Below are 12,980 nucleotides of genomic sequence, written 5' to 3' on the forward strand. Positions count from 1 at the left end.
AAATAAACAATTCACATCACAGGGTAGGCCTACCTTTGATATCTATGATTGGACAATATAGTGATTAAATTAGTATAGGCTGCACTAGACCTAGAGTATACAGTATACGTCTTATTTGAGACACTGTTTCGGTATGCAGACCTGGGTCAAAATTTGTCAAATTATTTTGAATACTTGAGTTGTGCTTTATTGAGTTGCCTTGCATGATGTAATCAATGGAATAGTCCCAAAAGTGCAAAGTCCAAGCATAACTCAAATATTTTCAAATACTTGTCAAATGACCAGTCTGTTGGAGTCTTTTAAAATCGGAGTTTTTAAACACATCCATTACAATCACATTTTGCGTAATACAACTAACCAGAAATATTCAGCTTTTTAGGCCTACAATAGTTTTTATTTTAGAATATCAGTTTTGTGTTGAGCTTTGATAATAGTTTATAATTATGTCCTTACTTCTGCCAGGACTCTGTCGCATCATTCAGGTGTATCTGCATTATTCACAATGGCCATTATTCCCACTAGACTAAAAATGGACCAGCCCATCTGGCATTTGCCCGAAATGCCAGGTGGCCAGTCTGCCCGTGAGTGTGATGATCTACATCAATATATGTATCTATCAAACCAACCATGATCAGACTGTCATTGTTTACATTATTTTCCTCTGTCATATCGAACATTAGTGCAATGATAGTGATGGCTATCAAACTCTATCAGCAATTCAGTGAGTGCTGCAAGAGTCAGCCTTTGAATTTTCAGAGGCAATCCTATGAGAGCCTTATTTCAGGTTTTAGGGAGCCATCAATCAATGAGCAGGCTGCAGTACCTTCAAACAATATGATGGTTATGATGCATTGGCTAAGAGTCCTTTTCGTCAGGACATGTTTTTTAATATTCAAATGCAAATCTGTCTCCAATTGGATGGAAATCTAGCTACTGAGGGTCTTGAAATGTAACCGTAATATCAGTCATAATGAACACTCATTTGGAATATAACACTCCATACAAATGCTTGTAGTTATACACGTGCCGCATTCAACCAGTTAGCATGTTGGACATTTCAGAGTTTCCTAGTTCCGACTAGCACCTGAACGCAGCAAAACACCTCTATTGGACAAGAGTAATCCAAATGAAGCAATTATGAGTTGGATTTTGTTCCAATGGGATGAAAGGAGAATATTAGGCATGTAAACACTTTATTTGGAATAACAAAACTATTTTAGAATATGTGTGTCAGCTGTCAATGGAATATCAATTTAGCAAAACCCTCTTCAATTATAAACCCTATTATCACCAACATAATCCAATAGAATCATGGATGTAAATTTAGTCACTGTGGGCTACTATACATGAGCATCAGATTAATCTTCAATATGTTGACTACTATTGATTATCCATGAAATTATTAGAATTAATCTCAAAGATTTTGCATATTCATTCTCATGTGACTTTTCCATGTGATTCAGTATGTACTATATGTACTATATGCATTAGCATTGGGAAAGACTCATGTGAAGTGTTAGTGGTGGCTTGGTGACTGTTTCCTCACATCCTGCCTCAATGAAGACATTTCAAACTAGCCTACTGTTCAGCAAAACTTGTGTTCAATAGGGTTTTTCTAGTAACTCAAATAGGATTCTGGCTTTAAAGGTGCACTGTGCAGAAATCACTCTGCTATTTCCTAGTCTATGTATTGAATACTGTATAGTTTTATCAATAACTGATTTGAGGTCTGTGTTCATTTCCATGCCATTGGACATCCATTCACTATGATTTCAGCATTTGAAATAAAGTTACAAAAATAAAGTTAGTCAAGTTAATAAAAGAAAGTTAGTCAAGTTAATCAAATGTAATAAGTGCTAACTATAGTGTGTGTGTTTATCTTATGCATTATCTTTCTTGGAAGTGTCCCATTGTCTAGTGAATATAAACTGCAACTGGAATCTTTAGATGTCAGAGTTTTTGCTGTCGCAATTAAGTAAATAAAAACTTTGAACCTTGAACCACCTATCAAATATTTTAAGTCAGATTGTAAGTCCATTGAAATGACTGTTGATATACCAATCCTGTGTCTATTTCCCTTTAGCTTTAAAGGAATCACAAAAAATGGAGACAGAGGTCTCCAGGTCTGTCTTCTGTTCTGATCTCAATAATAGGTAAAGTACCTCTCATACAGTATTACAACGTAATATGAGTGTTCATTGTTTTCAGCATGGTGTTGAGTTTGTGATCTCTCTCTCTCTCTCTCTCTCTCGAATAGCAAATTATTCTTCTGAGTCTCAAGATTACATACATGCATCAGTACAGACGTTGGTTAATAGGAAACTGATACAACTTTCAGTTTGAACAATGACAACATTCAGACATCTGCTACTTTGTCATGTAGTCCGGTATAGAGTGAAATTCAGTAGCTTGAGCCAGTTCAAGGTTTGGTTTATGATGAGTTGAGACCTCTGAGAATACTGTGTCCTTTGTGATCTGGGTAACAGGGTTATGGAAAACACTTTTATATTTCAAACCGTTTTAACTAATGTGTAAGCTAATCATGTTATGGTTATAAGCAAAAATATGTGAAGATACTGTAGTTTGCACTGTGTGGGCGCTTGAGAACTCTGTGGCACCAACACCAAACTGGCGTGCGAGCGGTGCGTGCAAGCTTTTTTGTCACTGCAAAGACAAATAAAGCAAATAAGAAAAACTGCTCTCCTTACAAAAAAATTCATTTTCTTTTAATGTATTCGTTGAACGTGTGTTTACTGTAGTAAGTGGAACCAGGCATTTCATTATTCTAATGTTGAGAGACTGTGGCTGTGCTGGCACATTTCAAATCTCCCCCAAAACGACACACACCTTCAGCGAACCGATGGCGTAGAGGTCAACATGAACCAATGGCATAGAGCTCAACATTGCACAAGTGTAGGTTCGTCCCTTCCGATGTAAGATGATGTATTTGCAAAACAAAACCAACTTCTACCACGGTATCGTAACTTAAATTACATTTACATTTTTACATTTAAGTCATTTAGCAGACGCTCTTATCCAGAGCGACTTACAAATTGGGGCATTCACCTTATGATATCCAGTGGAACAACCACTTTACAATAGTGCATCTAAATCTTTTAGGGAGGGGGGGGGTTAGAAGGATTACTTTATCCTATCCTAGGTATTCCTTAAAGAGGTGGGGGTTCAGGTGTCTCCGGAAGGTGGTGATTGACTCCGCTGTCCTGGCGTCGTGGGGGAGCTTGTTCCACCATAGGGGTGCCAGAGCAGCGAACAGTTTTGACTGGGCTGAGCGGGAACTGTGCTTCCTCAGAGGTAGGGGGGCCAGCAGGCCAGAGGTGGATGAGCGCAGTGCCCTCGTTTGGGTGTAGGGACTGATCAGAGCCTGAAGGTACGGAGGTGCCGTTCCCCTCACGGCTCCGTAGGCAAGCACCATGGTCTTGTAGCGGATGCGAGCTTCAACTGGAAGCCAGTGGAGAGAGCGGAGGAGCGGGGTGACGTGAAAGAACTTGGGACGGTTGAACACCAGACGGGCTGCGGCGTTCTGGATGAGTTGTAGGGGTTTAATGGCACAGGCAGGGAGCCCAGCCAACAGCGAGTTGCAGTATTCCAGACGGGAGATGACAAGTGCCTGGATTAGGACCTGCGCCGCTTCCTGTGTGAGGCAGGGTCGTACTCTGCGAATGTTGTAGCACATGAACCTACAGGATAGGGTCACCGCCTTGATGTTAGTGGAGAACGACAGGGTGTTGTCCAGGGTCACGCCAAGGTTCTTAGCACTCTGGGAGGAGGACACAATGGAGTTGTCAACCGTGATGGCGAGATCATGGAACGGGCAGTCCTTCCCCGGGAGGAAAAGCAGCTCCGTCTTGCCGAGGTTCAGCTTGAGGTGGTGATCCGTCATCCACACTGATATGTCTGCCAGACATGCAGAGATGCGATTCGCCACCTGGTTATCAGAAGGGGGAAAGGAGAAGATGAATTGTGTGTCGTCTGCATAGCAATGATAGGAGAGACCATGTGAGGATATGACAGAGCCAAGTGACTTGGTGTATAGCGAGAATAGGAGAGGGCCTAGAACAGAGCCCTGGGGGACACCAGTGGTGAGAGCACGTGGTGCGGAGACAGATTCTCGCCACACCACCTGGTAGGAGCGACCTGTCAGGTAGGACGCAATCCAAGCGTGGGCCGCGCCGGAGATGCCCAACTCGGAGAGGGTGGAGAGGAGGATCTGGTGGTTCACAGTATCAAAGGCAGCAGATAGGTCTAAAAGGATGAGAGCAGAGGAGAGAGAGTTAGCAGTGCGGAGAGCCTCCGTGACACAGAGAAGAGCAGTCTCAGTTGAATGACCAGTCTTGAAACCTGACTGATTTGGATCAAGAAGGTAATTCTGAGAGAGATAGCAAGAGAGCTGGCCAAGGACGGCACGTTCAAGAGTTTTGGAGAGAAAAGAAAGAAGGGATACTGGTCTGTAGTTGTTGACATCGGAGGGATCGAGTGTAGGTTTTTACAGAAGGGGTGCAACTCTCGCTCTCTTGAAGACGGAAGGGACGTAGCCAGCGGTCAAGGATGAGTTGATGAGCAAGGTGAGGTAAGGGAGAAGGTCTCCGGAAATGGTCTGGAGAAGAGAGGAGGGGATAGGGTGAAGCGGGCAGGTTGTTGGGCAGCCGGCCGTCACAAGACGCGAGATTTCATCTGGAGAGAGAGGGGAGAAAGAGGTCAAAGCACAAATAAATAAAGTTGTCATACTATGATCTCCATTTTCACTTTCAAAACAAGCCAAAGTAGAGTACACTATTTGTGGAGGACCCTTTTTGATTCCAATGGCAGGCAAGTGCACTACAATAGAGACCATTATATTTTATTATCAGCGGTATTTTAAACACAGGGTAGGCCAATCCTAAATATGACTCTGTAGATAGAGCTAAAAGCATTATGTTTGTATGTTTTGTTTTGATTTTATTCTCTTCTGTGTCATCCTAATCATATCTCGTGCACAGACAACGCTAAACTGAGGGAACTCGTTTCAAAATGCATCAGGGCACTGGAAATGGCATATTGCCCTTACAGAGGGTTCCCGGTCGATGCCGCAATATCGACAGCAGAGAGCGCTATAATCAAAGGTAATATCTTAGCTATTACTGACTAACGTCACCTTTCCACTATCATCAGCTGCACATTTTACATTTTACGCTAATTGAAGTAAAATTAATTTCCACATGGAATGTGTGTGTTTGTGTGTAATAGGTTGCAATGTGGGAAATGCCTCTTTTGGGCTCACAGTGTGTGCTGAGTGAACAGAACAGCAACACAGAGAGCCATAGCTCCAGTTCTCTGCTGCCAATGACTGGAACGATCTGCAAACATCTCTGAAGCTGGAGACTCATATCTCCCTCACTAACTTTAAGCACCAGCTGTCAGAGCAGCTCACAGATCACTGCACCTGTACATAGCCCATCTGTAAATAGCCCATCCAACTACCTCATCTCCATACTGTTATTTATTTCGCTCCTTTGCACCCCGGTATCTCTACTTGCACACTCATCTTCTGTACATCTATCACTCCAGTGTTTTAATTTCTATATTGTAATTATTTCGGCACTATGGCCTATTTATTGCCTGTCCTCCCTTATCCTACCTCATTTGCACACACTGTATATAGACTTTTTCTATTGTATTATTGATTGTATGTTTGTTTGTTTATTCCATGTGTAACTCTGTTGTTGTTTGTGTCACACTGCTTTGCTTTATCTTGGCCAGGTCGCAGTTGTAAATGAGAACTTGTTCTCAACTAGCCTACCTGGTTAAATAAAGGTGAAATTAAAAATACATTAAAAAAAAATAGCTGAGGGACGCAGGAATTTGACTGCCATTGCTGTTACATGGTGAGATACTAGCCTTGTAGCCCTCTAAATCATACCTTCTAAATGACTTGTAAGACTGGTGAAACTGAACATATTGACCTGTCTTTAACCATGATCTATAATAACCAGTCTAACCATGTCTGTCTGTCTCTGTCCCGCTCTCTCAATTCAAAGGGCTTTATTGGCATGGGAAACACATGTTTACATTTCCAAAGTAAGTGAAATGGATAATAAACAATACATTTTTTTACAGTAAACAGTACACTCACAAAAGTTCCAAAGGAATAGAGACATTTAAAATGTCATATTATGTCTATATACAGTGTTGTAACGATAATAGTTAAAGTACAACAGGGAAAATGTGTTCTGTAGTGGCATTGTGGAGCTTCAAAACGTAGAATTGAAAAAACATTTTTTTCAGAAGAAAGAGAAAATATTTGACTGGCTACACATTCCTTCCTCTGGCCAAACGTTACACCACGCCCACGGACAGTACGTTAAGTTGGACTCTTCAGGCTAAGAATCAAATGTTCAATACACTCCATTGCCTGTTTGCATTAAATAAAACCCTATGATTTTAACGTTTTTGTAGCGTCATGTGTAAGTGACATAAAACCTTTGTTATTTATTTTTATCATTATTATTATTGTATTCGCATTGATGTAGCAAAAACGAGTTTCATTGGGAACATGGGAATTATATAACTTTAACTTTACCACAGCCACAAATTCATTTTTTTTTTGTTTTAATGAATTGTATCGATACAGCCAATTTGGACTTTATGGCTGTGGTATCCAGTGGAAACCGGAACGAACGGGCTTGTCATGTGGTAAAAGTGGGCGTTTCCATCAGTTACTTTTGAAAACATGGAGGCTGTTGTGAGCGATTTGGTAGCACCAGAAGACCTTTTGGTAAGTTTATTATTGTAATGACTTAGAACATAGCTGTATTATATTTAGGCAATATGGTGTGTAAATACTCTGCTACATTCGTTAATAGTTGACATTCGTCAAACGTTTACAACAGTGGAGCTGTAGAAGTGAAACATATGCTAGCTAACGTTAGCCATATTGCTAGCAGCGAGCTGTGTCATTCCTTACACATTACATTTACGTCATTTAGCAGACGCTCTTATCCAGAGCGACTTACAAATTGGTGCATTCACCTTATGATATCCACATCATCACTTACACCAGCTGCGTTCTGGAATGTTATTTTGCCCAACTACACAGTATACAGATATGTATGAAACCTTTTGATGGATTTTTCAATCCAATGAAAAGTTTAAAAGCCAATTGTTGAGTACATTAGGTGTATCATATTGTATTGATGTTGTTCGACCAGCTTGTCTGCTAATGTCCCATGTGAGTTGGCTATTACATAACATGCATTACCATGACGTATTATAAGACTGCATTACTGTAGCTACTGCACTGTCAACATCATAAAAAAAATAAAAAAAATTCATTATGACATGAATGCAGCAAGTCTTGAAATGTAACACAGCAATTGAGTGTTTACTCTCACTGCCTTCTGTAAATTCAACATAGACTATCAACACCCTGGCCTAACATATCACCCTTGCCAGTCAGTGTCTGAAACCCCTAAAGGTACCTGCATTTGTTCTGTTTTGACCATCAGAAATTTGAGAAGAAGTACAATGCTGAGTTGGTGAAGGGGGGCGTGTCAAAGGAGACCAAGTTTGAATATGCATGGTGTCTGATCCGGAGCAAGTATTCTGAAGACATTAAGAAAGGAATTGTTTTGTTGGAAGGTGGGTAGCCAACAGTATTTGTGTACTCAGGAGACTGTCAGTAAGATATCCTTACAAATGTCTCTCTAAATGGCTATGAATATGAGTGATTGGATTTCCAACTTATTGGAATGAAATGCTGAGATTTCACTACTTAACTTGCCTATAATAATGTTACCGGTACTGTTGCTCAATTTGTTTTATAGAGCTGGTTAACAAGGGATCAAAGGACGATGCCAGAGACTTCCTGTTCTACCTAGCTGTGGCCAACTACAGACTGAAGGTGATGTTCATTATACTAATATATTACCCATAGGTTATAAGTCAGCTCACTAGATAACTTATTGTAATGAAATAGATTACTCTGTCTCCCATATCTCGGAGTTAATTGCGTAAGTTATCATAGCACCTCTTACTCAATTGTATCTCTATCTCTCACTCTCTCTTTATTGCTCCATATATGTATACGTTTTTTATCATCACAGGATTATGAGAAAGCTCTGAAGTATATCCGCACTCTCCTGAAGAATGAACCGGGCAACAACCAGGCCTTGGAGCTGGAGAAGCTAATAGACAAGGCTCTAAAGAAAGGTGAGTGGGGAGGCCAAGGAACACCTATCAAGGCTGGGTCTAATTTGCGTAATGTTCTCGTTTTCTTTCCTCTCTGATCACTGATCAGGCAGGACAGGATGGGTAGAAACTGAATAGGTATAAGTAATAAGGGCAATGTTCTTGTTTTGAAGTCACTTTTATCCCCACACAGATGGCTTGGTTGGCATGGCAATCGTCGGAGGAATCGGCCTGGGCGTAGCTGGATTAGCAGGCCTCATCGGATTGGCTGTGTCCAAGGGTCATGGCCCAAGGTCCTAATATGGAGTGGGGAGGGCCTTAGCTTTGCTAACACACTTCAAAGAAAGACTGACATGCCCTCCTCAAACTTCTCCACCATAACAAATTCAAACTAAGATTGGAAATGGCTGCCGTTCCCCAAGATGAGAAGACCACCCGTGGATCTCCCAAAACGTTTCACTCATATTGTCCATGGAACAATGTTTGGGGATTGATTTCTGAAAATAGCCTTAGATTCACTTAAATTGTATTCATATTTAAACAGGTTTTGATTCCACTGAATTTGACATGTGTATATTCATACAGAGGTTTAACATGGCACTTTGCATATTTACATGTTAGTCATTTAGCAGACGCTCTTATCCAGAGCGACTTACAGTAGTGAATGCATACATTTCATACATTTTTTTTTTTTTCCGTACTGGTCCCCCTACTTTGTCTTCCATATTATACATTATAAATAAGTGTGATGGAGCACGTTACTAAATGGCATTTCTTGACTTACTGACCTGAGAAGCCACTGAGTTAGCATCTAAGCATGTGTTGGACTTTAATTAATTTCTTTATATAAGTGCAATTTTACTTCAATTATTGTTGTCTTCATTAATTTAGACAGAGAAAGCATTGGTGTGTAGGGAAGTGTCTTATGTTTAGAGGTAAGTGTTGTGTAGTGTCCAAGCTGGTAAGTGTGTATGTGTAGTTGGTAAGAATTAGGCAGCTGTAATGTGAATCACTCATGTTGTCCACAGGGGGCATCTTTTCTTAGGGATTGGGTAAAGATGAATTCCCAGACAGTGCAAGAGAGTAAAACAGCCCTCGGGAAAAGGCTTTCATTTGTCTTTAATTGACAGTGTATATGCAAGACAACAAGTAAAAAATAACATTATTTATCCATAATATAACCCCATTTACTCAAGTTATCATAATGGCATGATACTAACAGATTTTGTTTTATGTATCAAAATACCAAGATGTTTCAGCAATTTTTTTTTTTTCTCCAGTTTTGATTGTAAATAAAAACATTTTGATTTATTGTGTATGGTTTCTTAATGTGTCTGGAAGGCACTATTGGAGCTATTAAGATCATCATTGTCCTCAAGCCTTGCAGATTTTCAGCGTTAGCGATCCACACGTTTGAGTATCACTGTAGGACCGATGCTTTGTGTTTTTAATTGTGAAATTAATAAAGGGTATGGTATGTCATGAGTGAACAATGTTGGCAGAGCTGCTCTTTCCATGACAGACTGACCAGGTGAATCCAGCTGAAAGCTATGATCCCTTATTGATGTCACCTGTTAAATCCACTTCAATCCATGTAGATGAGGGGGAGGAGACAGGTTAAAGAAGGATTTTTAAACCTTGAGACATTGATTGTGTATGTATCAGGGTGAGTGGGCAAGACAAAAGGTTTAAGTGCCTTTGAACAGGCTATGGTAGGTGCCAGGCGTAAACGTTTGAGTGTGTCAAGAACTGCAACGCTGCTGGGTTCTTCACACTAAATGGTTTCCCGTGTGTATCAAGAATTGTCCACCACGCAAAGGACATCCAGCCAACTTGGCACAACTGTGGGAAGAATTGGATTTAAGATTGGCCAGCATCCCTTTGTAATGCTTTTGACACCTCATAGAGTCCATGTACTGACGAATTGAGGTTGTTCAGAGGGCAAAAGGGGGTGCAACTCAATAGTAGGAATGTGTTCCTAATGTTTTGTACACTGTATATTTAGTACCTGTATTGATCTGCATGTTTTTCTCTTATCAACACAGTATAACGATCCAGTCACATAATGTAGTTTCAGTCCGACAAAGAAAAAAACATGCCTGGCTGTTCACTGGCCTAATTCAGTTTGGTGTCAAATGTGCACAGTGTGGCCCCAGATGCCTTCAGTTCACTCACTGGGGCCATATTTTTACAACAGGAAGGAATAAGGATGCTAGGTTATGTATTCTTTATCTTTAGAAGCCGCCAGTGATGTTAGCTAGCTACTAATTAACTCTTCGGGCTGAATGACTGAAACTCACCATGACAAAGCATCGGGTTCAGCCAAATTACAAATGTTTATATTTGACTGCGTTTACACAGGCAGCCCAATTCTTATCTTTTCCACAATTATTGGTCTGATTGGTAAAAAAAAACAATTAGTGGAAAACTATGGACAAGGAGAGACTGTAATCCACAATTTGGTTTTGTTAAATTAACCACTGCCACCAAGCGCTAATATAAGCATTTTCTAACCAAATTACAGAGAAGGGCATTTAGTTGTCCATATCAGACTGAAAACCCAGCTTAGTTTATGCATTGTTCATTATATCAGATTAAGTTATCAGATCACTGGCACCTGCCTGTGAAGAGCAGAGTTGGGCTAAATTTGAATTGAAGGCAGTCAATTCAGGAAGTGATATGAATAAAAAAAATCTACATTTTTAGAACTTTTTAAATAAATAGTTTCTACTTTCAAATTTATTGAGAAGTAATTGAAAATGCCAATTTTTCTATTATTGAATTGTAAACAGCAGCATGTGTGTGTGTGTGTTTGTCCATGTGTGTGGCGTCGGTATGGGTGTGTGTGTGTGTGTGTGTGTTATATGTGTGTGCTTATGTAATGTATGTGTGTGTGGGTTTGTGTCAGTGTAGTGTGTGAGTATACAACACTGAGTGTACAAATCATTAGGAACCCCTGAGTGCAAAAACCCCTCGTTTTTGCACTCAGAACAGCCTCAATTTGTTAGGACATGGACTCTACAAGGTGTTGAAAGCGTTCCACAGGGATGCTGGACCATGTTGACTCAAATGCTTCCTACAGTTGTGACAAGTTGTTTGGATGTCCTTTGGGTGGTGGACCATTCTTGATACACACGGTAAACTGTTGAGTGTGAAAAACCCAGCAGCATTGCCACCTACTACCATACCCAGTTCAAAGGCACTTACATTTTTTTGTTCTTTCCCATTTACCCTCAATGGCGCACAAACATAATTCATGTCTCAAGGCTTAAAAATCCTTATTCAACCTGTCTCCTCCCTCTTATCTACATGGATTGAAGTGGATTTAACAACTGACAGCAATAAGGGATAATAGCTTTCACCTGGATTCATGAAAAGAGCAGGTGTTCTTAAGGTTTGGTATACTCAGTGTATATTTATCATGTCCGTGTTCAGCTACGACTCAGAGAAAAATTTGATATTACAGTTCTTCAGATCATGTTGATAGGATAGTCGCAAACGGAGCTGATCCAGTTTATTCTCCAGTGATTCCACTTTCGCCAATAGAAAAGAGGGTAGAGGCGATTTATCCCCTCCGATGTCGTCTCTTCAGGTATCCCGTACTCGCCGGCCTCTATAGTAACGTCTCCTCCTTCTTCAAGTGTCATGGATTTGGGCCTGATCCACGATAATCAATATGTATTTCGCTACCGACTCATTGAAGTAGAAGTCCTCATCCAAATGGAGGTTAGTGATGGCTGTTCTGATGTCCAGCAGCTCTTTTCAGTCATAGGAAACGATGGCGGAAACACTATGTTAAAAAAAGTTCAGATTAGAACAAAAACATACACAAAAAAAGCGCAATTGGTAAGGGGCCCGTAAAACGTCCGCCATTTCCTTTGGAACCATTATCTCCACAGGAGGGTAGCTCTCCAGGAGCAGGGTTGGAATTAAAACCTACAGGAGGGTAGCTATCCAGGAACAGGGTTGGAGAGCCCTGCTGTACAGTAACAATGTATTTGTGTATTAATATTCCTCCTCCTTTCCTGTGCAGTGCCTCAGATGGTGGCAGACACTCCGTTAATGTTATAGCAAGCCGAGCTGCTGGAGGGCCACCACAAGCTTACGAACCTGGAGTGACCATGGAATGGCCTCATGTACGATGAGTACCACATGGACAGCAAGAACAGGCACAAAATGAACCTCAGTCAAACTACTTCGGCGAGGTGCAGGGCCTGTCAGACGACCTGGCCAAACAGCTGTGGATAGTGCTGCAGCGGACATGGGCAAAGCTGGACACCACAATGAGCACTCGCTTCGAGGGTGACAGTCAGTGACACACAAGTTGGACAGGATGTGGCTGAAGGTGAAATCACAAACCTCAGTTTTGAGTTACAGCAGCACACTGAATATCTGCCGCAGATGATGTTTATAATTAGGGCCCTGTGTTTTGCGCAGTTATGTAACTCAGCAATATTTTACCCTGCATGTAAAGCCTTATCCAGAAAGGAGAATTCCATCAAAAATGAAAGCAATTGTCTCAGGATGGTGCTGGACCATCTGACATGAAAAGAGGACAGTAAATCAAACTGTCCGTGCATTCATCTCCTCCAGACATGACTATTGCAACTCATTACTCTCCGGCATCAACTCAAGCTCTCTCCATAAGGTTCAAATGGTTGAAAACTCTGCAGCCCGACTCCTCACCCACACTGGCAGCACATCACCCTTGTCCTCTATCAACTCCACTGCCTTCCTGTCTCCCAACACATTAACTAAAATATCCTCCATTTGACCTACAAAGCTCTTCAGGGGTG

At 41.0% G+C, this 12,980-nt stretch overlaps 1 protein-coding gene and 1 long non-coding RNA gene across 2 annotated transcripts; both read left to right on the top strand.

Annotated features, from left to right (window-relative positions):
- Nucleotides 1-1,967: 1,967 nt before the first annotated feature.
- Nucleotides 1,968-5,394, top strand: LOC115193420 (uncharacterized). Its single transcript, XR_003878171.1, has 3 exons — nt 1,968-2,153; nt 4,998-5,120; nt 5,245-5,394. It is a non-coding gene; the product is annotated as an uncharacterized LOC115193420 (long non-coding RNA).
- Nucleotides 5,395-6,671: 1,277 nt separating this feature from the next.
- On the top strand, nt 6,672-9,674 carry fis1 (fission, mitochondrial 1). The gene is made up of 5 exons (XM_029753894.1): nt 6,672-6,772; nt 7,503-7,635; nt 7,821-7,897; nt 8,100-8,205; nt 8,378-9,674. Exons 1-5 carry the CDS (start codon nt 6,728-6,730, stop codon nt 8,482-8,484), a joined length of 468 nt encoding a protein of 155 aa, XP_029609754.1. The 5' UTR covers nt 6,672-6,727; the 3' UTR covers nt 8,485-9,674.
- Nucleotides 9,675-12,980: the final 3,306 nt, after the last annotated feature.

Source organism: Salmo trutta, chromosome 5 (assembly GCF_901001165.1).
Source record: "Salmo trutta chromosome 5, fSalTru1.1, whole genome shotgun sequence".
In the NCBI taxonomy this organism is placed as follows: Eukaryota; Metazoa; Chordata; class Actinopteri; order Salmoniformes; family Salmonidae; genus Salmo; species Salmo trutta.